The sequence below is a fragment of the Hippopotamus amphibius genome, chromosome 8, assembly GCF_030028045.1.
Source record: "Hippopotamus amphibius kiboko isolate mHipAmp2 chromosome 8, mHipAmp2.hap2, whole genome shotgun sequence".
Taxonomy (NCBI): Eukaryota; Metazoa; Chordata; class Mammalia; order Artiodactyla; family Hippopotamidae; genus Hippopotamus; species Hippopotamus amphibius.
The window spans coordinates 125,593,047-125,620,220 of record NC_080193.1 but is presented as its reverse complement, the minus strand read 5'-3'; the positions used below and the strand labels follow the sequence as shown (position 1 = coordinate 125,620,220).

The window sequence follows — 27,174 nt, the reverse complement described above, 5'->3', positions numbered from 1 at the left end:
TCCAGTTGGCTATTTATTACAAAGACAGCTTGTTTGTGGGCACCGTCAGGACATCTGCATTTTATTGGATTTAATTTTTAGTAATAAAGACCTCCCACATTATAGATTCTTTCCAGCCCAAATTAGCCTGTGTGGAAAGCAAAGAACCGTCAGTCAGGGAGAAAAAGTGAATCCTTATGGAGCTGATGATTCTGTTTCCCTGGCTACAGTGAAGAAAGAGTTGAGTACAGACAGTTTCCCCCAGTAGATCTTTGTTTTTTTCTCAAAAGCTTGCTAGAACAGGATTGGTGTCAGTCTCAACCCAGTACCTTGTAGCCAGCCTAGCTCACATGTACCATGCATCGTCATAGGCGCTTAATTGAAATCTCGTGGGTCAATTCTCCTTTTCCTCTAATTTTGCTCTGTTTCTCTTACACGCATGCCCAGTCCCTGGCTCTCGCCATTCTCTTCCATTTGGGGGTTCACCTTTGCTCTTTGGATTGGTTTTATTTTGTTTCTGCCAGTCCAAATCCTCAGCGCTTTCTCAGGGCTTTGGTTCAGGTTCCCACACAGGATCTATAATATGGAGAAATCTCTAAAAAAAAAAAAACCTGCTTGTGTCAAAAAGCAGTCAAAATATTCTATCTTCAGCTTTTTAAAGGTGACATACTAAACTCGGTAGTAGAACTTGAATAGATGATGGATATTCTTCACTTTTAAAAGTTATGTATAATTCTCTGCTGTGAGAGGACAGGAACCGAAGCTTTTCTTTCAGTTGACACCAAAGTACCTGGAACAGTTCATTTCTCTTGGTCAATGTCAACCATGGGATGAGGAGGAGGAAACTGGACATAGCATACACTTTACTACCAGTGTTAACTCCTTCGGCACAAGAGAAAACTATTATCTCTGCCTCTTGGCAACTCTGAATCTCAGCCAGGGAGCAGATGCTTCTTAAACACTACTAAGTTTATGTCCACGTGAGTTTTTGGCAAATTTAAGTTTAGTTTAACAAGTTTCCTAGTTGCAGAGGGTGATACAAATATTGATGACTTAGCCTTAAAAAAATTATTGTCTAGTGTAGTGGGTAAGATTGTGTCCCCCTAAGGAGATCTGTACACATTTCTAACCCCTGGTACCTGTGAATGTGACCTTATTTGGAAATAGGGTCTTCGCAGAAGAAATCAATTTAAGATGAGGTCATACTGGATTAGGGTGGGCCCTAATCAAATGACTGGTGCCCTTATAAGAAGAGGGAAATGTGCCCACATAGACACATAGGGAGAGTGCCAGGGGATCATAGAGGCAGAGATTTGAGTGATGTGTTTATAAGCCAAAGAAGACCAAGGATTGCTGGCAACCCCCCGAAAGCTATAAAGAGTTCCCTAAGAATTCTTTTTTTTAAAAAATATTTTTCGTTTATTTATTTATTTTATTTTTTATTTATTGGATGCATTGAGTCTTCCTTGCTGCGCACAGGCTTTCTGTAGTTGCAGAGAGTGGGGGCTACTCTTCTTTGCGGTGCGTGGGCTTCTTATTGTGGAGCACTGGCTCTAGGCAGGTGGGCTTCAGTAGTTGTGGCACGTGGGCTCAAGAGTTGTGGCTCACGAGCTCTTGAGAGCAGGCTCAGTAGTTGTGGCACATGGGCTTAGTTGCTCTGAGGCATGTGGGATTTTCCTGGACCAGGGCTCAAACCTGTGTCCCCTGCATTGGCAGGTGGATTCTTAACCACTGCGCCACAAGGGAAGCCCAAGAATTCTTCCCTGTAGCTTGGAGAGAAAGCATGGCTCTCTTGACACCTTGATTTCACACTTCTAGCTTCCACATTTTTGAGAGAATAAATTTCTACTCTTTTTAGCCACCCAGTTTGTGGTTATCTGTTATGAAACTAATACACTAGTTAAGGAGGCAGAAATAGGAACAATAAACTGTAATAGAGTTTTAGAGAGCTATGGAAGCATAAAGAGAGGAGACACTGCTTTCTAAATGTCACGGACAATAATTTTTAGAACATCAGGTTTCTTTGCAGAAACTTAGTAAGATATCTGTCTTTTAAATTTACTGTGTGATTCTTTTTTTTTAATTAAGGTATGATTGACATACAGCATTATATTAGTTTCAGATGTGCAGCTAAATGATTTGATATTTGTATATACAATACTGCAAAATGATCACAAGTCTAGTTACATACATAGTTATAGAAGTTTTTTCTTGTGATGTGAACTTTTAAGATTTAGCAATTTTTAAATATGCAGTAAATTATTGTTAACAATAGTTGCCATGCTGTACATTATATCCCCTTGACTTATTTTATAACTGGAAGTTTGTACCTTTTGACTCCCTTCACCCATTTCACCCAGTACTTAACACCCTGTTCCTGGCAACCACCAATCTGCTCTCAGTATCTATAAGCTTTTCTTTTCTTTTCTTTCTTTTTTTCTATTGGCTGTGTTGGGTCTTTGTTGCTGTGTGTGGGCTTTCTTTTAGTTGCGGTGAGCGGGGGCTACTCTTCGTGGTGGTGCGCAGGCTCCTCATTGCCGTGGTTTCTCTTGTTGTGGAGCACGGGCTCTAGGCTTCAGTAGTTGCAGCACTTGGGCTCAATAGTTGTGGCTCACTGGTTCTAAAACGCAGGCTCAATAGTTGTGGCACTTGGGCTTAGTTGCTCCACGGCATGTGGGATCTTCCTGGAGCAGGGATCGAATCCATGTCCCCTGCATTGGCAGGTGGATTCTTAACCACTGCACCACCTAGGAAGCCCCATCTTTTCTCTTCTTTCCTTTCTTTTCTTTTCCTCTCTCTCTCCCTCCCTTTCTTTTTATTTCACCTATAAATGAGATCATATGTTGTCTTTCTCTGACTTATTTCAGTTAGCATAATGCCCTCAAATTCCATCTATGTTGTTGCAAATGTCAAGATTTCATTACTTTCTACAGCTGAATAATATCTCATTGTATGTATATACGTATACCACATCTTCTCTATCCATTCATCTGTTGATGGACACTTCAGTTGTTTCCATATCTTGGCTATTGTAAATAATGCTGCAAACATGGGGGTGCATAAGTCTTTTAAAGTTAGTGTTTTTTCTTCAAAAGAACACCCAGGAGTGGCATTGCTGGTTTGTATGGTAGTTCTATTTTTAATTTTTTTGAGGGAAGTTTATATTGTTTTCCATAGCAGCTACACCAATTTACATTCCCATCTAGAGTGTAGAACGTTCCCTTTTCTCCACATCCTTGCCAACACTTGTTATTTCTTGTCTTTTTGATGATAGCTGTTCTAACAGGTGTGAGGTCTACCTCATTGTGGTTTTGATTTGCATCTCCCTGATAATTAGATGTTGAACATCTTTTCATGTTGGCCATCTGTATGTCTTCTTTATAAAAAAGTCTGTTCAAGTTGTCTGCCCATTTCTATTTTATTTTATTTTATTCTATTTTATTTTGGCATGCACTGTGCAGCTTGTGGGATCTGAAGTCCCTGATCAGGGATTGAACCCAGGCCCTGGGCAGTGAAAGCGTGGAGTCCTAAACACTGGACTGCCAGGGAATTTCCACTGTCCATTTTTTAATCAGATGTTTTAAAAATATTGAGTTGTATGAGTTGTTTATCTATTATAGATATTAACCCCTTAACAGGTATAGGATTTGCAAATATTTTATCCCATTCATCAGGCTGCCTTTTCACTTTGTTGATGGTTTCCTTTGCTGTGCAGAAGCTTCTTAGTTTGATGTAGTCCCACTTATTTATTTTCTCTTTTGTTGCCTTTACTTTTGGTATCAAATCCAAAAAAATCATCACCAAGATCAATGTCAAGTTGCTTACTGCCCATGTTTTCTTCTAGAGGTTTATGGTTTCAGGTCTTATATTCAAGTCTTTAATCCATTTTGAGTTAAGTTTTGTGTAGGGTACATGATAGTGGTTGAGTTTCATTCTTTGCATGTGGCTGTCCAGTTTTCCCAGTATCACTTATTGAAGAGATTAACCTTTCCCCATTGTGTATTCTTGGCTCCTTTGTCATAAATTAATTGACCATATATACATTGGTTTATTTCTGAGCTCTCTATTCTGTTCTATTAATCCATGTGTTTGTTTTTATGCTAATACCATTTTCTTGTGATTACTATAGCTTTGTAATATAAATAGTTTGAAATCAGGAAGCATGATGTCTCCAGCTTTGTTCTTCATTCTCAAAATTACTTTGGCTATTTGGAGCTTTTTGTGGTTCCATATAAATTTTAGAATTGTTTGTTCTATTTCTGTGAAAAATGCCATTGGAATTTTCATAGGGATTGCATTGAATCTGTATATTGCTTTGAGCAATATGGACATTTAAAAAATATTAATTATTCCAATTCATAGCACAAAACATTTTTCCATTTATTTGTGTCTTCTTCAATTTTTTTAAATCAATGTCTTACAGTTTTCAGGGTACAGATCTTTTACTTTCTTGGTTAAATTGATTCCTATTTTATTATTATTTTTTGGTCATGTCAGGTCTTAGTTGCGGCACACAGGATGTTTGTTGAGGCATGTGGGATCTTTCTTTGCAGCAAGGGCTTCTCTCTAGTTGTGCTGTGTGAGTTTTCTCTTCTCTAGCTGTGGTGTGCAGGTTCCAGAGCTCATGGGCTTTGTAGTTTGTGGCATGTAGGTTCTCTAGTTGAGGCACCCAAACTCAGTAGTTGCAGTACACAGATTTATTTGCCCCATGGCACGTATGATCTTAGTTCCCTGACCATGGATCAAACCTGTGTCCCCTGCATTTGAAGGCAGATTCTTTACCACTGGACCACCAGGGAAGTCCCAATATTTTATTATTTTTGATGCAATTGTAAATGGGATTGTTTTCGTAATTTTTCTTATGACATTTTGTTGCTACTGTATAGGAACACAACAGATTTCTGTGTGTTGATTTTGTATCCTGCAACTGCACTGAATTCACTTATTAGTTTTAAGTTTTTTGGTGGTCTTTAGTGTTTTCTACATGTAATACCATAGCATCTACAAATAGTGACAATTTTACTACTTCATTTCCAAACTGGATTTCTATTATTCCCTTTTCTTGCCTAATTGCTATGCCTTGGACTTCCAATTACTGTGTGATTTAAAATGAGTCACCTCACCATTCTGAACCTGTTTCTCATCAGTGAAAGGAGGCTTTGGGCCTCCAGATGGTCTCTGAAGTCTGTTTCACTGTAATATTTCATGCCTCTAAATCTGTATTGTTTACGAATAATTTGAAGTTATTAGGTTAAGGGGTAAAAAGTCACTTATGGGATTTAGGTGTCTCCTCTTCCTACCCCTCTTACCCCTAAAAGGGATGAAATGAAGTCTGTGACTAGTGTATTTTATTCTCTGAGATGAGCTTCATTTCAAGTGTATAGAGCTGAACAGCAAACTTTTAGCTTAGTGCTGCTCAAGCCGCCTTCTTTCTGGCAAGCATGTCTGAATAAAGAAATAATTAGACACTAATGTCTGCCCGTGGACGAATCAACCTAGCAATACAGATGAACAGAGGAAATTAATGTGGGTTTGAATCTAGGCTTGCATGGACTCCCTGGGCAGGCCGTTTAAACTCCCTAAACCTGTTTCTTTATCTGTAAAGTGACAACATCATCTTATTGGGTTATTTAGAGGATGAAATGAAATAGAATACTGTATGTATTTTTTAAGTGCCTGGTGTCCACTGGACACTTAAAAGTGTTAACTTGCCTTAATGATATCACTTATATGTGGAATCTAAAAAATACAACAAACTAGTGAATATAACACAAAAGAAACAGACTCACAGATAGAACAAAGTAATGGTTACCAGTGGGGACTGGAGTAGGGGCAATATAGGGCTGGGGGCGTGGGAGGTACAAACTATGGGATGTAAGATAAGCTACAGAGATGTATCAATACAACACGGGGAATATAGCCAGCATTTTCTTTCTTTTTTTTTTTAATTTAATTTTTTTATTATTTTTTCGAGGCCAACATTTTCTAATAACTGTAAATGGAGTTTAACCTGTAAAAATTATATAAAAATTAAAAAAATCACCAACCTGTACCATCAAGAGCAAACAAATGCTTGTTTGAAACCACTTTAGAAAAAAAGTTACTTGCTTATACAGTTCTAGCTTAGAAAGGATACTGAAAACCTCTGGGGTACACTTGCCCGCAGGGTAGGCTGGAGCCCGGAGTCGGGAATCAAACACCCTTCTCCCCTCCCCCAATCCTCCCGCGGCCCCCAGCCCCCACCCCCGCGCTCCCCCCCACCCCCGCGGCCCCCGGCGGCGAGGAGAGCCGGATTGGAAAGCCCGGAGGAGTCAGAGGCGGGGCCGGCGGAAGCGCGCCCGCGCCGCTGTCAGCTGCGCCGGAAGTTGCCGGCCGGGCCTGGCGGTAACCTTGGGGTCCTCGCTGCCCGCGCAGTCACGGCTGCCGCAGGGGTGGGCTCTGCGAGTCCGAGCCTCAGCCGGGGCCAGGCCTGTGAGGTGACAGGAACCACCGGGCTGCGCAGGAGTTCGCTGAGGTTCCTGGGGAGTAGGGACCGCGGGCGCGGCGCAGCCCAGCCGACATGTCTCTAGTGGCGGAAGCCTTCGTCTCGCAGATCGCAGGTAGCGTGCATGGCCGCGAACCCGGACGGAGGCGGGGACCGGCGTGGGGCGGTCGAGGGGAGTAATGTGCGCTTTAGGGCTGCAGCTTTCCTCCAGCCTTGCAGCTTTAGACGCTGAACCCAGGCCTGGGGATGGAGGCGGGCACTGCCTCATCTCATGGATGAGAAAGCTGAGGGGGAGAAACTTGGCCAAGGTCACTCTGTAGGAGTGGGAGTCCCATCTGCTTTCGCTGGGCAGTGCTTTGTCCAGCCGCCCATTGGGTCTGGAGGTGTTGGGGTGCGTGGAGAACGCCGTGGCTTAGGGTTAAGGTGGGGGGCGTGGCCATAGGGGCGGGGCTTCCGAAGGCTTCACTGTTAAGAGTGGGGGCAGCCTCGGTGCGGCACCTGAAGTTTAAGGGGATTGTCACTAATGAGTCGCCATTGTTATTCGAGGGGCCACCGAAGTTTCCTCTCGGAGCAGCACAGTATTACCATTTGCTAGGTCTCTAGGATTCATGGGAATTTTTTGAAACACCTTTGACTTGACGGACTGAATATGACGGATGTAAATAGATTTATAATGTCTGTTATCGAGGTTCTTAATTACTGTAGTGAAAGAAATTAAATATTGTTGGGAAAGTGAGGGGACTGTTGTAGGTGTAGGTTGATGGGTAATAGTTAATCTTTAAATGGAATTAATCTTAAACGTCCTAGCAGTATTTTCACTGTGAGTACGGTAAATATTCAGTCAGGAGGATAAGTAGGTGCATTTGCAATAAGGTAGTATTTTTGAAATGGAAAGTACTGAATGTGTCATAGAATTTGACAAAATGATTTTCATTGCATTTGTGTGAACATACATTTGTTTTCCATTTTTCACCTAAAATAAAGACTGTTTTCTGAAAAGAGAGGGAAGCTCCCATTAGATTGCAAGCTTCATGAAAGCAGGGATAATACTTATTTTGTCTCTAGTATCTTGAGGACCTGTCAATTGGTGCTCGATAAACATTCGTGACCTGAATCAGTGAATAATCTTGAGATTTCAAACAACAATTATTTCTGTTTTTACCGTGTATGTTTTTTAAAAAGTTAGATCCTTAATTTAATTTAGATTGCTACTGTGTTAAAATATTTCACAGTGTATGCCAGTATTGGTACACTGTATGCAAGTTCCCTAATGTGTGGTTTCTTTTAAAGAAAAAACGGTTAATATCTTTTAATAAACTTTTAATAAGTTTGGAACTTTGCTTCAGTCAGTGAAATTTAAGAATTTCTAGGAATTTTATCAGTCTGCCATCTTAGCTGTTTGGAGTGATCACTCTAGCAGGAGGCATTTATAGATGGATAATTCAATAAATGGTGTTGGGACAACTCCCAAGTCCTAATACTGCAAGAATAAATTCCAGATGAATTAGAGATTTAAGTGTAAAATAAGAACAAAAACCAAATTGTAATAAAATAATTAGGAAAAAATGTAGGAGATGTAGCATAGGAGGCCCAAGCAAGACACAGAATTCAGAGTTAATGGAAGAAAAAATTGACAGATTTCATTTTAAAAAGCTTTGTATGATAAGAGATGAGATAAGTTTCTACAAATTAGTAAGAAAAAGACAATCCAACAGAATCAAAGATAAAGGACAGGAACAGGCAGTTCACAAAAAGGGAAATGCAGATCATCAGTGAACATATGAAAAGATGCTTTCCATCACTAATTTCTACTCAGGGCAGGGGTGAATACGATAATTTCAAGTACTGACACTGGCATGGGGAAAACCGTTACCCTCAAAGTATTGGTGAATCCGTAAGAAATCACTGCTTTTTGGGAACTTAACATCGCAATATTTATTTAAATGCGGTTAATTGACCCAGAAATTCTTCTTCATGGGATTTATCTGATAGAAATATAAGGACCAGTATTTAAAGAAATATACAACAGTAATAATTGTAGTAGTATTTGTAATAGCAGAAACCCAGGAACATCCTAAATATATATTGTTATGGCATGCCCACATTATTATAGATACTAAAAATGAAGAGGTATATCTGTTAAATATATTGGCTTGAAAACTCTGATTATCTTAAGTAAAAACAAGTTATAGAATAATATATATGTGTGTGTATATATATGTGTATATATATAGTATGAACCCATTGTTGTTAAATAAATGAACCCTGCATAAACATGTATATATAAGCAAAGAAAAATGCAGAATATTCAACTAATTTAAACTAGTAATTTCAGGGTAATAAGGATAGGGTGTTGGTGGAGTGAGAATATTTTACTTTTAAATTTAAATGGTTATAATTTTAAAAACTTGAAAGATTATATTTTGGCAAGAGCAAAAAAAGGGTGATTAAAACAATAATTTATATGCAACCTTGTATTTGACCAGCAAATGTGACTCAAATCCAACAACTATTCACAGTATTCTCCTTCTGGCAGTAATATGGTTTTCCTGGAAGAGATCAGCCTCAAGAGATTAGAGATATATATCCACATAGTCCTATTAAAACTTAATAAGTAAATGTGAATCTGTTTTTGTAGTTGAGAGATCTATTTTTAAATGTATAACACTTTGCTTATTATTCTTTCTTTCAGTGGGCCAACAAACTGGTATTTCTTTTGGAAACATTTAAAGGCCTCTTATTTACATCTATCTGTGATATTCATGAAGTGCCCTCCTTGAGAGCCTCGTTCATAAGGACATCTTTTTGAAAGCCTACTCTGATCTCCCCCATTTAAGTGAACCACTTCTGTCTCTTTACTACTAGTGTATCCCCTACCAAGTTCTCTCAGTTCTTACTCCTTACTGTGACTCAATAGCTATTCTCTCCATCTCCACTGCTATATTATTACCTTAGTTTAAGCCTTTGTTACTTCTTGGTTGAATTACTGTAGTAGTGTCTGAATAGATTTCCCTGCTTTCAGTCTGGTCTCTTTCTAGTACCGCCACTGCACTGCAAGCCTCAGTGGCTTTTTGTTTGTTTGTATTGTTTTATTTTTATTTTCCTAAAATATAGGTGTAATTCCTCTTGTTTTAACACCATCATTTAACACCATCATTGGTTGCCTGTTGTTAGTAGAACGGAGTGAGGCATACAGGAGGTTCCGTGAGTTATTCCGAGTCTGTCTGTCCAGCCTCATCTCTTGTCACCCCTTTCCTTGAACTCTTGCCTTTCAAAACTATTTGCAGTGTCCATCTTTGGCAAGTGTTGCCTTTTGCCTGAACTGTCCACTTTGCTTGGGTAACTCCTGTCTATCCTTTAAGACTCTGAGCACATTTTAGCTTGTAAGCCTACCTGACTTTTTTTCCCGTCAAATAAGAAAGGTTTATTGTTTTTTTTCCCTTGTAATAAAAATAATTGCTACTGTAGAAAATGAAAACAATCCAAAAGAATATAAAGTAAAAATCACATAAAATCATAAATTTAAAATCTCATCCTCATCATTAAAACTTTGGTGAACAAAGCTAGCTCATTTACTCTCCCTAAAAATAAAAAAAGGACATAAATAATATATAATATGCATACTTTTTTGTAATCTGTTTTGTCATATAGCATTTTTAGATCTCTTTCCATGTCTATGAATGGAATGACATATATAACATCATTGTTAAATGGTTGCATAGCTTATCTAGTCTTATGATGGATATTTGTGTATTATATTAGTTCAGCCTGAGAAGCAGAAGTGGTAGGAGCTCTAGCTCTAGTTCTAACTCTGTCTACACCTACATGCCCCGCCCTGGCCATGCAATTGGCTTATGCTTTTGTGGGGGTAGGCCAAGTAAATGCTTAGTCCACTAGGCAGACAGCCATGAAGGGGATCTAGGGGGAGGAGAGAGCACATGGAGCAGGTGCTGCTTCCAGAGCCTGAGCCCAGGGAGGACTTAGGTGCACTGTTAATAAGTCAGGTCCACACAGGATAATCTCCCTTTTGGTTAACATAAAGTCAGCTGATCCGGGAATTTAATGTATGTCAGCAAAATCCCTTCACAGCTGTGCCTAGATAAGCATTTGAATAACTGGGAGGTGTTTGCTACAAAGTGGCTGTTGCCTCCCTTCTGTTTCTCTAACACCTTCTGTTTCCCTTGCAGCTCACGCTAGTAAGAAACAGTAGAAAGGGTATACTGGCAAATGTAGTTCAGTCTAGCCAGTTTAATGCGCCTCAAAGCCATCACAGGTGTATATGATTTTGCTGATGTAAACAGTGCTTGCAAATACATATATTTGTGTATCTAACCGAGTAGTTAAATTTGTTAAACTGGGAGAGAATTTTGAATTTTTCTTTTAACTCTGTGGCATGGAAAGGAATGGTAACTTATGATTTTGAATTAATAGCTTGGATCTCTAGATAATGATATACTAGATTAAGAACTTTAAAGATTTAGAGGATGAAAATAGTCCTGGTTTTCAAAATCTTTTGTAACAGCCTGTGTATTTTAAATTTTCACTTGCTTGTTTTTTTAACTGACAAGATTTTCCAATACATTACTTGAGTTTCAGGTTAAAAAAATTATTTTTTATCGATAGCTGGGTATGAACATATCCTGGGGAAGGATTGAGTATTCCCATTTGGGTTGTATGACCACATTTGGAGTAGCCAGAAGGGTGGAGTACTGTGACGAACAGGCCTCACTTGCCCATCTCTTTACCAGGAGTGACTCCAGCTTTTAGGGCTCTACAGTGCCACTAGATTCTCGCAAAAAGTTAGAGAGGTGCTGAGGGCTAGACTGCAGGAATCTCCTGTAGTGTTGATCACTTCCTTCACCTTGGTTTCTTCCTGTGCACTTGAAAATGAGAGTCCGACCTGGGTTCTTATTCAGCTACTTGCTAAATGTGTGACCTTGGGCAAATTACTTGCCTTTTTAAGCCTCAGGTTTCTTGTTTGCAAAGTGGTAAAGATAATTATAGATTATTTAAGGATTAGATGAGAAAAGAGAAAATGCTTGGCATTGTGTCTGGCATATAGGAAGCACTCAATAAGTGTTTATTAATATTATTTTTAGCTCATTTACCTATCAGTTTTTCTCTTTTACTGGACTTTGCTTCTGTCCTGCTGTGTGAAGATACAAGTTTGGTAAAGCTTTTAAAATTACTTATAAATAGAATGCATAATTTATTTAAATAATATAAAACATCTATAAACAGTTACTACATTTATTAAAATTACTCCTCTAATAAATTATTCTAAGATATTTGTTTCAAGATTATACCTTTGATAAGTTCCAGCCATATTTATCTTCCTTATATAATTGAATCTTCAGTATAGGTCATAGGTATAAATACTGAGACTTTTTCAGTGGTGGTTTGTCTATTAGACATTGCCAAAAGGTTTTGGCTTTAAACACTTAACTGCTAAGCATCTGGTTGATGGTAAGAGTAAGCGTCCATTTTTGACCCACTGTGTAAGATGTTATATTGACATAGTTGCTAATATTAACAATTTGATCCTGTTAGGTATTATTCTTGTTTGATGGATGAGGAAATTGAAACTGTTAGGTAATAGAGTATAAAGGTTAGGAACTAGGCCTTTGCAGTAAGGCAACTTGAGTTCTAAGTTCAGTTCTGCCTTTCGTTTTATAATCTTGGGCAGGCCTTTCTAGGCCACAGTTTCCTTATTTGTGCAAGGGGGATAGTATGAGTATATTTTATAATGTATCCTAAGCACCTCATATAGGGTGGTACATGGTATGTTCAGTTCGTGGTAGTTTCTGTTACTACTTTTGTTTCCCGATGCCTTTGAGGATGCTGCCTTTGTAATGTTATCCCTTAACCATTTTGGAGAGCAAAATAATTCAAAGTGTTTTTATTTTTATTAACTTCTATACCATCTTTTCTGAATGATCTTATTACTTCACCAATATGTTGATATATTTTAAGCATATTAGTTAATTTCATCATGCTATAGTTATTAATCTTTTGAAATCAGGGCAATATCTGTTCTGTTCTTTATTTAGAAGCTCCCTGAACTATGTAAAGGATGAAAAAGAAGACTTGGAATATTTCATTTATCTCATTGTGAGCATGCAGGTGCTTAATTATTTAAATTTATTAATAATTTCATTCTAGCAGTAGCCTTAGTTTATGGTATGATCTAGGAAAGAAGTTTTACAGGGTTTCATGGCACCCATATGTAAGCATTTTAAAAGTAAGTATAATCAGTATAGCCATGTTTAAAAAATTTTGTTTTTATATCAGTAATAAAGTCCTTTTTATTCCGTCTTTCTTCCACATGAATACTGGGAAATCTGGACTTTGAAAGCATTTCAGAAGGCTCCTAGAGTCCCAAAGAAGTGGAAACTATGGGTTAAAAGTCCTTTGTAAAATGAAAGTGACGCTGTTGCTCACAAGATTTATTAAGAATGAAGAAAGTGGTAGTCACGGCTCTTACATCTGTATATCAGATATCTAATAATGATCATTGCAACAGATATTTGAAAAAATACGATGTGTTCCATTCTTTTGCTCTTGAAAATAAAGCTATTTTGTTAGTTATTTGTAGTCCACATTCTAAGGATTCTCCAGTATTGAGGAAGGCACCGAGGAATTATTGAGAAGTTATTGAACTGGCCATAACATTTCAGAGAATCTTTTTTCATTCATATGAGTTGTATGAATAGACTCATACTGCGGTGCTTATCACCTTGGCACATGTGAAGTTGATATTGAAGGGGCAGATGGAGAAGCAAAATAAAGACAATAGGTTATACTTCAGATTAGAGGCAAAATACAATTTATTGACAGCAGTGTGACCTGTTTTCCTTTATCATATTTGTATTCATGAATAGGTTGGAAACCGGAATCTTAGGGGGAATGTTTGTTTCCTTTTAGAAAACTTTGGTATGCTGTTAATATCCCTTGAAAGGCTTGTTTTTGATCTTGTAATAGTCCATATTAAGCATAAAGTGAGTTTTGGTTTTCTTGTGTGTTTTATTAACGTTCTGTACTCTGAAATTACATAACTTTTCATTTCAACTTAAAAGATTTTGGTGATGTGTGCCCCATGAAATTTGTCAGTCTTTATGCTGTGAAGACTTTTGAGTTATTAATGTTAGCTGAAGCCTTTCATGTTTGAGTCAAAATTGAAAGAAAACATCATCAAAATTCTTAACATTTTTCAAACATTTTTGATATTTCTTGATAAGCAGTTATCAGATGGACTGAAAATGTCAAATGAAGATGAGATATTAAATTCAGCCTTCTCATTTTTTGTTCAAAGACAGAAGTTATAATATTCAGCAGATCTAGCTACAGACATTTATGTGTAGAACTTTCTGCCTTGCCAGTAAGAGAAATGCATGTTTTAATTTTTTATTGCTTTGTAAATGATCCTGTACTCTATTCTTGAACACTTTTCTTATTTTTGTACGCTCTATAAATGAATCATGGTTTTGAACTTTTCTACATCAGTAATAAAAATGAAATTTGATTGGTTAGTAATAAAGAAGGTTCTTTTCATAAAAACAATCATTTTGTCATGGCAATTCCCATTAACTGTAACTGCGTTAGCAAAATAGAAACCATAAAAAGCATTTCATTATGCTTGTACACTTGGCTGTGTTTTTGTGCTGATTATATATTTTTATTTCCGAGAACTTTTATAAACCAAAAAGGTTTCTTCGTGACTTAACCTGAGATGTTATCATTCCTTAATTTGGTTAGATGGTTTTATTTCCAGACTTCTAACAATTTTTTGCTGTCAGATATTTTTTAGGCTTTAGATAGCAAAAGACCTGCTTGTATTTTCCACATGGTATATTTTTAGGTTGAGTGTCTGATTTACACTAGGTGCTCTGCTAGGTTAGGGTACAAAAATGAGTAACAGTTGTTGCTTTTGATAAACTTACATTCTTGTGTTGGACACATCCATTGAAACAGATAATTTCTGTACAAAGTGGTGTATCCTATAATAGAAATGCTAATTTAGGAAGTCTTTACTGAGCCTTTTACCTCCCTTCTCTCAAACTGAATTAGGGGTGTTAGGTATTTAGTGAACATCTCAACTCCTCTCCCTGCCCCTCACCTTCTGTCTGGTGCACTTGTGTTTATTTTTTTACCCAGTTCATATTTCATCTCCTCTTGTAAATTCTTTCCTGTCTTCCTCAAAGCAGATTGTTATGTCTTTAGGAGGATTCCTGTAGTGCTTTATACACGCCTCTGGTCTGATGCTTATATTAATAATTGTTCCTGAGTACATTCTGTGAGCCTAGAGACTGTATGTGACATTTACATAGTTCATCTAATTTTATTCTTCCAACAACCTTACAAGGTAGATCATATTTCCCCCTTTTACAGATGAAGTAAATTAGGCAAGAAGGGCTTATGCAGCTTGGCTAAGGTCACTTAGGCAATAAGTTGCAGAGTTGGGAGGGGAACCCAGGCATGTCTCACTTCAAGACCTATGTTTTTTCCCTACACCACCTGTATTCATTTATTGTGTTGTAAGTGGTTATGTGTATATGTTACCTCTTCTCATTCCCCCTGCTCTGTGCCCCCCACCTGCTCAACAAAATTAGCTGTTAGAGAGTAGTGGCAGTTTTATAGTCACCTTTGTCTGTTTAGCATAGTCTCTGGTACATTTTGCAAGTTTAATAACCTATGATTGTTTAGTTAAGTGCTTTAATATATTTTTTCTGCCTCTCCGAGGATTTTCTATCCCTGTGCTTCTGTTCATGAAGGGATTCTGTGATGGTTAGTCTATGTTATCTTATTTCTTGTTTGTTTTTTCTTGTTTTTTGTTGTTGTTGTTGGGGAATCTTCCAATTCTGCCAAGATTTCTGGAGGTATAACAACAGATTAGATCCTTTGTAGGGAATCATTTGTTTCATGGCTAGCTGAGACGAGTGAGGGAGGAGGAATAGAGAGTTCTTTGATCACCTGCCTTGATGTGAGAGAGTGAGTTAAGTACTAGAAAATAGTAGATACTTAAAATAATAGGTACTAGTATTACAGTGATTGTAGTTGGTTTGGAGTAGTGGGGAGGATTGCTTCTTAGTTGGGGGGACATTTATTTCCATTTTCCAGGATTAGATTTAGAGAACCATTAAATCTTGAAAGTTAACATTGTTAACAGTGTTGAGGTCTGATACTTGTGTGGGACTGTTTGTCTTCTCTGTTTTTCTGCCAGATGCTGCACTTCTAATCTTTTTTTAAAAATTATTTTATTTTATTTTATTTTATCTTATTATTTTTGGCTGAGTTGGGTCTTTGTTGCTGTGCGCAGGCTTTCTCTGATTGTGGTGAGTGGAGGCTACTCTTTATTGTGGTGCACAGGCTTCTCAGTGCAGTGGCTTCTCTTGTTGCAGAGCACGGGCTGTAGGCATGTGGGCTTCAGTAGTTGTGGTGCACAGGCTTAGTCGCTCTGTGGCACGTGGGATCTTCCTGGACTGGGGGTCGAACCCGTGTCTCCTGCATTGGTGGGTGGATCCTTCACCACTGCGTCACCAGGGAAGTCCCTGCACTTCAAATCTTAACCAGCTGTTTTTGAACAGTTCTGCTCTTGATCTCATGTTCATCTCTATTTCTGAGAAAAGTTCAGACCTGGTGTCAATGTTTCCTCTCTTATGAGTTACAGATTACCATTTTTAAAAAGAGAATTCAAATTTTGAGTCCTAGCTACAAGGTTCATATCTATTCATAGTCAGCTGGAGTTGGCCTGCTTTTTATTAGAAATTAATGAAAATGGTGAATCATTTTTGTAATGGGACAAAGTCTAAACATAACCATTTGAGAGGATGATACATGAATCCTTCCGGAGTAAGAATGGAAGGTTTTCAGTTTAACTTGTATTCACTTTAGCCTGGGTTACTGGCTTATTGATGCTGTGAATTTGTTTTCTTCACCCTTGTTAACCTCGAGAAGTTTGTCAGTTTTATGAAATTGATCCTTGAATACCATTTTGAAATTGATCTCTAGCATCACATAGATAGGTTCAGATGGCTCAAGTTCAAGTCTCATAACTACTAACTTAATTTTACTTTCCTTATTGATTACATCTAATGGAAACACTATCATTTAACCACTTTTTGGTTCCAAAACAAGTGCAGCCTCAGTTCATTAATCTTAAAAGCTTATTCTGGAACACTATTAAATTGCAACATGTTACTAAAGCATGTTTGAAAACATGGCTTTAAGCCATATCCACAAATACTTAAGTAGAATAAAATGGGCAAAAATCTTCTTGAATAAAATTAATCTGCATAGATCCTTACTGCCACATTCTCTAAGGCAAATGAATGAAAGGGGTGAAAAGTTGTTAATCTTACTTCAAGTGTACTCTATGTCCTGCAGACAGTCCTTTTTTTTTTTTTTTTTCGTGGTCACAGACCATCTGCATCAGATTTACTGGGAATGCTTGTGGCAAATTTGGATTCTTGGCCCTCGTTTCTACAGTATGAGAATCTCTGAGTTCAAGGTTTGGTGGAAATACACAATTTTATAAAGTTGCTTAGGGAGTTCTTATACATTAAGGGTTGAGAGCCATCGTTGTAGGATGATTATATCTGCTTTAATTATAATAATTATTACCCAAGAATGTTTATTTGTGGGCTCTGTGAGAGCTTAGCTAACACAGTTGTGTGTTCATTGAATCTGGAGCCAGACTACCTGGGTTCCAGCCCTGGCTCTTGTCACTTATTAGCACTATGACTTTAGTGAATTACTTATGGTTGTGTGTTAATTTTCATATTTTAAAATAGGGGTAATAATAGTAGTATCTGCCTCATAAAGTTGTTTTGAGATAGTTACTATGTCAAGCACTTAAGTGCACAATACATGCAATAAGTCTTTTAAAATGTATTTACTTCAGCTTCACTGAGGTATAATTTATATACCTTTTTAAAATGTGCAATTAAATACTTTTTTAGTGTATATATTTACAGAGTTGTGATTATTACCACAATCCAATTGTAGAAGAAACATTTTCATCACCCCGAAAAGAAATTTCTTGCCTATTTACAGTCATTCCCATTCCCATCCCAGCTTGAATCAGCCCCTAACCTATTTTCTGTCTCTATAGATTTGCCTGTTCTGGACATTTCATATAAATGGAATCATACAATGTTTTTTTTTAATGACTGGCTTTTTTCACTGGAAATACTGCTTTTGGAGTTCATCTGTGTTGTAACAGGTATTAATACTTGGTTCTTTTTTATTGCTAAATAGTATTCTGTAGTACGGACATACCACATTTTGTTTATCCACTCATCAGTTGATGGTCATTTAGGTTGTTTCCGCCTTTTGATTATTGTGAATAATGCTGCTGTGAACATCTTTGTACAAATCTTTGTGTGGTTTTCCACTTCTTCTGAGTGATTACCTAGGAGTGGAATTGCTGAGTCTTGATGGGAATTCTGTGTTTAACATTTTGAGAAACCACCAAACTTTTTATATTCCCACCAGCAATGTGTGAGAGTTCCAAATGCTCCACATCCTCTTAACATTTGTTATTGTCTGTCTGGTTGATTATAGCCATTCTAGTGGGTGTGAGGTGGCATCTCAATGTGGTTTTTAAAAGTTTGTTTATTTATTTATTGGCTGTGTTGGGTCTTTATTGCTGTGTGCGGGCTTTCTCTCTAATAGCAGCGAGCAGGGGCTACTCTTCATTGTGGTGCGCTGGCTCCTCATTTTGGTGGCTTCTCTTGTTGTGCAGCACGGGCTCTAGGTGCTCAGGCTTCAGTAGTTGTGGCACACAGGCTCCATAGTTGTGGCTCATGGGCTCTAGAGCGCAGACTCAGTAGTTGTGGCACACAGGCTTTGTTGCTCTACGGCATGTGGGATCTTCCTGGAGCAGGGATCAAACCTGTGTCCACTGCATTAGCAGGCAGATTCTTAACCACTGTGCCACCTAGGAAGTCCCCTCATGGTTTTGATTGTATTTCCCTAATGACTTATGATACTGAGTATCTTTTCATGTGCTTGTTGGCTATTCATGTATCTCCTTTGGAGAAATATCTATTCATATCCTATGCCCATTGAAAAGATTGTTACTTGTCATCTTTATTATTGAGTTGTAAGCTTTATTTATTTATTTATTTATTTATTTATTGGCTGTGTAGGGTCTTAGTTGTGGCACATGGACTTCTCTCTTACTTGTGGCATGCAGGCTTCTCTCTAGTTGTGGCGCGCAGGCTCCAGAGTGCACGGGCTCACTAGTTGTGGCATGTAGGCTCATTAGTTGTGGCGCACAGGCTCCAGAGTGCTTGGGCTCTGTAGTTGTGGCACACCAGCTCTCTAGTCGTGGCGTGCTGGGCTCAGTAGTTGCTGCATGCAGGCTTAGTGGCCCTGCAGTATGTGGGATTTTAGTTCCCAACCAGGGATCAAACCAGTGTCTGCTGCATTGTAAGACAGATTCTCAACCACTGGACTACCAGGGAAGTCCTTGTAAGCGTCTTTTATATATTCTAGATATTAGCTGTAAGTCTTAGGGGAATCTTAACTGCTGTCACCGTCACCACCACATTCACCATTATCATCTGCCTAAGTAGAAGTCTAGGTAGTTTTTGACCAGAAAGAGAGATTCTCATTATTCTCTAGTTTCATTTGGGCCCCAACTTTGGTTGTAAGCGAGAAGTTCTGCCCTTTACTAGTTTTCCTGAATTTTCAATCTGTTTAGCCTTCCTTCCTCTGCTTCCTGAATGGCAGGATATTAAAATCCATCTGCCTTGGATATTAATTCTAATGTATCATTCATTCACATGCCCTCACTTTGGGTCATTTTAGTCCTTTGTTTACCACTTTGTTCTAAATGCATAGGTGGTTGAAGATATTGATGAGGGATTTGTGGGGTTGATGATTTGTCTGCCTTGGGCTCAGTAAATTGGCGTTCATTTGGCATTCTGGAGATTGTACACTGTTGTATATATATATTTTTTCTTAGTTCTATGTAACATGTAGACAGAATTAAGCCTTGTTATGGGTGTATCAGAAATCTTTACTGTTATCTTAAGATAGGCTCCAGTATTGGTCAGAGTTTTAAACTTGACACATTATAAAGATAAATATGGAGATGGGCCACATGGTACCACTAAAGTCTAAGTGCCTTAAAGGCAGTTACTTGATTTTCTTTATAATTTTATCCCTAGTGCTTACAGTGGTGCCTGGCACATTATATTATGGATATATACACACACACACACACACATATACATATACAGATGTGTGTGTGTGTGTTCTATGAATATTTATTGAATGACTGATAAAACAGATTTGTAGAATGTGGCTAAATTTCTAAAATGAGAGCTATGTACAGTTTACTACACATATTTATATACAATCAAGCAGTAAAGAATATGCAGTGGATTCTGATGTCAATCAACACGTTTTTAAGGACTAATGATAATTTGTAGCCAAGGGAATGGTTTTAGTGTGAATCTTCTTCCAGAGTTTGGTAATCCCTTTGTATTTGTGTCTTAACACTTCTCCCGTCTGTCTTAGAATGTCTGCTGCTTGCTTCAGGGCCCTTATTTCAGTCTAAGATATTCTTTAATCTTTCTGTCTGTATGTCCTTGCAGTGTATTTTTTAAGTGGCTCCTGTGATCTGAATCTTTGTGTCCCCTCCAAATTCATGTATTGAAATCCAAATCCCCAAGGTGATGCTATTAGAAGGTACGGGTGATTAGGTCATGAAGGCAGAGACCTGATGATTGGAATTAGTGCCATTATAAAAGAGAGCCCAGAGAACTCCCTAGCCCCTTCTGCCATGTGAGGACCCAGCAAGAAGTCTTCAGTCAGCGACCTGGAAGAAGCCTTTTACCAGAACCCAACCATGTTGGACTTTGAGCTTCCAGAACTGTGAGAAATAAATTTCTGTTGTTTATAAGCCACCCAGTCAGTGGTATTTTGTTATAGTAGCCCAAGTGGACTAAAACAGAGAGTAGCCTTACCACTATGTTACAAAATACTGCCTGTCACTATTTTAGGTTTATGGAAATGACAGCATGGCACTACACCTCTTCGTTCTCTAACATGAGCCACTTTCTTTTATCCTTTTTTTAAAATTTTTAAAGAATTGAAGTATAGTTGATGTACAATATTGTATAAGTCATAGGTGTACAACATAGTGATTCACAATTTTTAAAGGTTATATTCCATTTATATTTATTATAAAATATTGGGTATATTCCCCAGGTTGTATAATACATGGGCCTCTTTCTGACATGAACATTGATCTTGAAGTGTTGAGGTGATGGGAGAATGGTTTTTAAAGTCTTGTGTGAAGAGTCACTTCCTGCTTACACATCCTATGTAGTATCATTAAACATCCGCTATGAGACAGCACCTCAGGGGCATCACTATTTAATCATTTCACTATCACTGTTATCTGAGATATAGTGTTGTCTTTGAATTGTACTATGGTTTGCAGGTTGAATTGTTGAATCTAATACATAGCTCTTAAAATTCTAGTTTTGATAAAGTCACATGTCATCATATTTTAAGTCTAAACATTTTAAAAATCTCTTTTAAATGAAGGCTTCATATCATAACTGCCTAAAACTTGACATGTTTTGAACTTAGTGTCTGTGTTGATATCAGTGAGATCAACAGTATAGTATTTATGTCAAACTAGTAAATTTCTTTCTTTTTTCTGTGTGTTTTGCAGTAACTTGTCCATGTTTAAGAGCTGCCAAATGTTCTTTGAGCATTTTGTTAAATTTACACCTTTGGCAGAAAGACATCCAAATTTGGGGATAGATTGCTTGTGCTTCTTATTCCTTTTAACTGTCTAAATAGTCTTTGGAAGCTGAAGAGATGACATCTATGAGCTTTTGGAATCTAGTTGCCTAAGGATAAACCGGGTTTGACTTCATTAGTGCACAAATGATAGGTTTGTGTAGAGTTATTATAGCATTAATCAATTTGATGGATTGGAAATATGACAGAACTGAAGCAGCATGTAATATTAGTGCCTATTATCCTACAAATTATGTCTTCACCTGCATTCATATGCCAGAGGAGTCATGTTGTACACTAAGAATGCAGAACTTAAAAAAAAAAAACAAAACCCCGACAACAGAGGGCATCTCTTTTCATGGCCCTTCTCTTGTCCTTTTAGATTAGATCATCAAGAGATGGACTTTGGAATTAGACCTGTTTATTAGGTCATAGCACTTTCTTAGACTGTGCAATACCCTGAATTGAATGGACTAGATAGATCATCTGCCACCAGAATGACTTATCACCCAACTTGATACTTTAGAGAATACAGCAGGTAAAATGGAGTCTTTAAGAAACCTAGGTATATACATATGTGAATTTGTTGTCCAGTAGTCATTTCATTAAAAATTGTGATAGATTAGTAGTAAAGAATATTGATGGTTTTGTTGTATTGGTTGATAAAGCTTAAAAGTAATAGGTACCTTAAAGATAATTAAATGAGAATCAAATATGTGTTTTGGGGGGCTATGGGTGTTGCTTTACCATATGTGCATTTCTAGCACAAATTTATTTATGCATTATTTATTTTATATTAGGGCTTTCAGAAGTCCAAGAGTATGTGTTCTGTCTCTTTCTAAGCTTTATTCTCCTCCAGCATAAATACTTACAGGAGGTAGGAAGTATCTTTAAAAAATTTAAAAACACCTATTTGCATAAAAAAGCTATCTCCCTAAAGGCTGAAACTTTAAGAGGAATCACCTTTGCTCTTGGTAAAAGAGACACTAGTGTAAAATACTCAGGGCAGTTTTACCTGGGCAAAATTGGAAAGAAAGTAAAGGACAAAGGGGTTAAAAGACTTTTAATAATGTTATTTGGAGACAAAGTTATGTGGTATTCTGATATTTGTTTTATTTCTAGATTTTTTTATTTATATCTATAAAATAGAAGTATATTTCTTCTTTATAAAAATAATGAACACTTTTATGGACCTTTTGCTAGGGAATAAGAAGTGATTCTAATTTTCAGGAATGAATTAAGGTAGGTCGCTAAGAGTATCTCAGAGTAAGTTATCGCTTTGGTTTGAAAATGATATAGTAGTTTCTGATTGTGAAAGAATTAATTTCTGAAAGGTGGGTAGTTTTACTTTGGAACTCTTATGATAAAAATTAGTTCTAAGTGATACTTAGACCAAAAAATTTAAATATTGCTTAATTTGAATTCCATATTTTGGCATGTATTGTATATATTATTGTAAATGCCATATTCAGTTTGGAGCAGTTGAGAAGCTGAGTCTTTAATAAATAATCTCAGGACCTAAGGAATTTTGACATTATAGGAGCTTAATGCCTAGAAAGGGAGATAAGATATTGACATAATAATAGAATAGAGTAGAAAGCAACATCTTGATATAAGACAAGTACAAACTGCTATGAGCAGTATAGATAAAGGAGAAATTAGGTTTGTTTGGTTACAAAAGCCTTCTTGATGAAGGTAGCATTTTAAGCTTGGTCTTGAAAAAGGTGTAGGATTTGGGTATGTGGTGGGGATGGAATATTCTGGACAGAGGGGAACAATTTGAGCAAAGTCACCAAGGCGAGAAAGTGTGAAGTATATAGAGGAGATTTTAAGTACTCTGGTAGGACACAAAGGTCCTATTATTAGGTAGATGGGTAGGTAGGCATCCCATCCTCCTCATTAATTTGTGTGTGTTCTTTCCAAGCTTTTTTCATGGTCAAAAAAGGTGATTTCATTAGAATAGAAGAGGACTCTTCTTTTGTTCAAGGGTACATGAATGGCTAGGTTCCCTGCTGAAACTTCAAATAAGGAGTTACTTAGTTAGAAAAATGTTTTCCAAAGTGGGGTGAGGTATGTATATGCCCTGTTTTATGCAGGACAATCCCTTGAAGTACAGGAAGAAAATATTGGAACTTGGTTTTCAATTTATTTTTTAACTGTTTTCTTTTTTAGTATATGTTTTATAATGTGCATGATTTATTAGCTTAGGAATACCAGCCATATGATTTTCAAATCTATTTGGATCTGCATGCTCCAGTATTTTATTGATGGGGACATGGGATTTTAAAAAGTGGTAATCCCTAGGTTAGAGTTAAAGAATGTGGAAAGGGGAATAGTGAGATGACTTGTCAGATGGTTGAGGGCCTTGTGCTGGTCTTAGGAGTGTGTTTCAACAGTAATATCCAATGAAAATTATATATTTGGTATAAAACATAGAAACAGAATTCCATTTTTAGGGTCAGCGCATAAGTGAGTTTACAGGATTAGATTCTGCCAGCTATTTCAGGCAGCTGTTTAATATTTTTATAGTTGTGTTATTGGTTGTAGTATAGGCGTTCTCTCGGTAAAAGTTTCCCTTTTTTTGGCCATGTTGTGTAGTTTTCTTATCTTCCCTGATGCATTCTTAGCCTAAACAGTACAGAATCATAACAATAACGATACTAGTAATAGTAAACACGAACATGTATTCAGCCAGCATTTACTGATTGCCCGTTTGGTGCTAGGATCTAGGAATGAAGGGGTAAGCAAAAATCAGACATGAGCACTGGATTCACGGTGCTTATGTTCTAGTGGGGGAGGTAAACAAGTAGTCCTCAAATCCCTGTAAAAATGTTGACTGTGATAAGTGGTACAGTGGAGTATCAATACTATTCAAGCTTGAAAAAGAGAGGGTTTGAACTATTCCGGGAGGTCACCGAAGTCTTCCCTGAGGACAGGACCAGCTATGTAATCTGTAGGGCCCAGTGCAAAATGAAAATGTGAGACCCCTGGTTTAAAAGAATTCCAAGACTGCCACAGCAGAACATAAAACCAAGCACACAGGCCTTCTAAGTACGGGCCCTGTGCTGCTCAGGTTGTGCGTCCATGAAACTGGCCCAGTCTGAGGAAGTGATGTTTTTGCTGAGATGAGGACACAATAGGAGGGGAAGATTGCTCCAGGGTAGAGGAAACAGCTGAAATGAATCTCTGGGGCAGGAAGGAACCTGATGCATTCAGAAACTGGGTGATAGCCAGTGTGGCTGATGTACAGAGTGGGTGGAGAGGAATGATGAGACCAGAGAGGTAGAGAGGGTGATCTTTATTCCAAGAACCACACAAACTATTGATATGTATTAAGGCATAAAGTTTACTTTCGATATGCTAATAATACCAATATATTGCGCCTTGACAACGTTCTCTCTCAATCCCCATTTTTTATCAGTCTCTTTTTCAGAAACCTTTAGTCTCACTTTCTATGTTTATTCTAAGGCTGGCCTTTAGTTACGGCACACTGGCTCCTTAGTTGTGGCACGTGGGCTCCTTTTTAGTTGGGGCATGAATGTGGGATCTAGTTCCCTGACGAGGGATTGAACCCAGGCCCCCTGCATTGGGAGTGTGGAGTCTTAACCACTGCGCCACCTGGGAAGTCCCATAAGGTAGGTTTAAAAAGGCTCTTCACATCAGGGAGAGCTTTTGGTAGTAGAAATTGAAAATACAATAGGTGAGTCATGAAATTTTATTCACTATTGAATGTCTGTGTTGAACATTTTAGGTTGAATAAAGTAAAACTAGTAAGAGATGAAAATGTTTTATTTTTTAAAAAAGATTTTTCTTCTTAAATGTTGCAGATTTTTAAAGCCTGCTGTCAGCACTATGATTTTGAATTCGTAGTCTCCCTCTCTTTTACATGTGATCAGGGGCAAGGGTGGGTATTGACTTGCTTTACCTTGGAAAAGGGGAGTGGGGAAGAAATTATATTTTTGGACTTTGTCTTTCACATAACAGGCATTCCCAGTGAAAAGGCTTTAATTAATATTACTCAAACCAAGAAATAGGCTTTGTACTTTGTTCTGTGTGGATAATGTTCATGATTCATGGACTTACTTATGAAGGCTCATTTCCTAGAAAGATACCTACATGGTTGATTTGTATATCCATTGCCATGCCACACAATTTAGGATTTTCACTATTGTCTCTCTATTGAATAACACACCAGCCATTTCTTCTCCCATGTTATGTTTAAAATGTAATTATTTGAGCTGGTTCACATAGGTGACGCGCTTAAATCAGTGATGTTTATATACTCTTAACTGCTCATGGGTGAGATAGGCAGCTGATCATTCCCTGCTTACTCTGCTATTTCTTGCCTCCTGGTTTGTGGATATACTGGAATACCAAGCTGCTAAAATAGCATGGTTATATAGATTTATATAAGCCTACTTGCCTTCTCTCTTTTTTTTTTAAAGAACTTTTATTGAGATACAGTTAACAGACAATGAGCAGCGTATATTTAGAGTGTACAATTTGGTATCCCAGTCTCCCAATTCATTCCCCCCCAACCCTCCCTACTTTCCCCACTTGGTGTCCATATGTTTGTTCTCTACATATGTGTCTCTATTTCTGCCTTGCATTTCCTCTTTCATAGTTGTTAGCATTTGCCTTATGTATTGAGGGGCTCCTATATTGGTTAACAGTTATATATTTGTAATTGTTATCTCTTCTTCTTGGATGGATCCCTTGATCTTTATGTAATGTCCTTTCTTGTCTCTTGTAACATTTTTTATTTTAAAGTCTATTTTATCTGATATGAGCATTGCTACTCCAGCTTTCTTTTGATTTCCATTTGCATGGAATATCCTTTTCCATCCCCTCACTTTGCGTCTGTATGTGTCCCTAGGTCTGAAGTGGGTCTCTTGTAGACAGCATATATATGGGTCTTGTTTTTGTATCCATTCAGCCAGTCTGTGTCTTTTGGTTGGTGCATTTAGTCCATTTACATTCAAGGTAATTATCGATATGTATGTTCCTGTTACCATGTTCTTAATTGTTTTGTTTGTGCTTCTGTAGGTCCTTTTCTTCTCTTATGTTTCCCGCTTAGAGAAGTTCTTTTAGCATTTGTTGTAGGGCTGGTTTGGTGGTGCTAGTTCTCTTAGCTGTTGCTTGTCTGTAAAGCTTTTGATTTCTCCATGGAATCTGAATGAGATCCTTGCTGGGTAGAGTATTCTTGGTTGTAGGTTCTTCCCTGTCATCACTTGAAATATATCATGCCACTCCCTTCTGGCTTGCAGAGTTTCTGCTGAGAAATCAGCTGTTACCCTGATGGGAGTTCCCTTGTATGTTATTTGTCGTTTTTCCCTTGTTGCTTTGAATAACTTTTCTCTGTCTTTCATTTTTGTCAACTTGACTACTGTATGTCTTGGCGTGTTTCTCCTTGGGTTTATCCTGCTTGGGACTCTCTGCGCTTCCTGGACTTGGGTGGCTATTTCCTTTCTCATGTTAGGGAAGTTTTCAGCTATAATCTCTTCCAATATTTTCTCGGGTCCTCTCTCTCTTCTCCTTCTGGGACCCCTATAATGTGAATGTTGGTGCATTTAATGTTGTCCCAGAGGCCTCTTAGGCTGTCTTCAGTTCTTTTCATTCTTTTTTCTTTATTCTTTTCCACATCAGTGATTATCACCATTCTGTCTTCAAGGTCACCTATTCGCCCTTCTGCCTCAGTTAATCTGCTGTTGGTTCCTTCTAGTGTATTTTTCATTTCAGTTATTGTGTTGCATATCTCTGTTTGTTTGCTCTTTACTTCTTCTAGGTCTTTGGTAAACTTTTTGATCTTTGCATCCAGTCTTTTTTCAAAGTCCTGGATCATCTTCACCATCATTATTCTGAATTCTTTTTCTGGAAGGGTGCCTGTCTCCTCTTCATTTAGTTATTTTTCTGGGGTTTTATCCTGTCCCTTCATCTGGTAAAAAGTC

The 27,174-nt window shown here is 37.7% G+C and overlaps 1 protein-coding gene across 2 annotated transcripts in view; it reads left to right on the top strand.

Annotated features, from left to right (window-relative positions):
• The first annotated feature begins 6,343 nt into the window (after positions 1–6,343).
• The window catches only part of MTX2 (metaxin 2), a 65,974-nt gene continuing 45,143 nt past the window's right edge, over positions 6,344–27,174 (top strand). For both annotated transcript variants that reach the window (XM_057746555.1, XM_057746554.1), the window contains exon 1: positions 6,344–6,578. Coding sequence is in view for 1 of the 2 variants with exons in the window: in XM_057746554.1 (XP_057602537.1) it covers positions 6,539–6,578 (40 nt within the window). In the remaining variant the exon portion in view is untranslated. The remainder of the gene's footprint in view (positions 6,579–27,174) is intronic.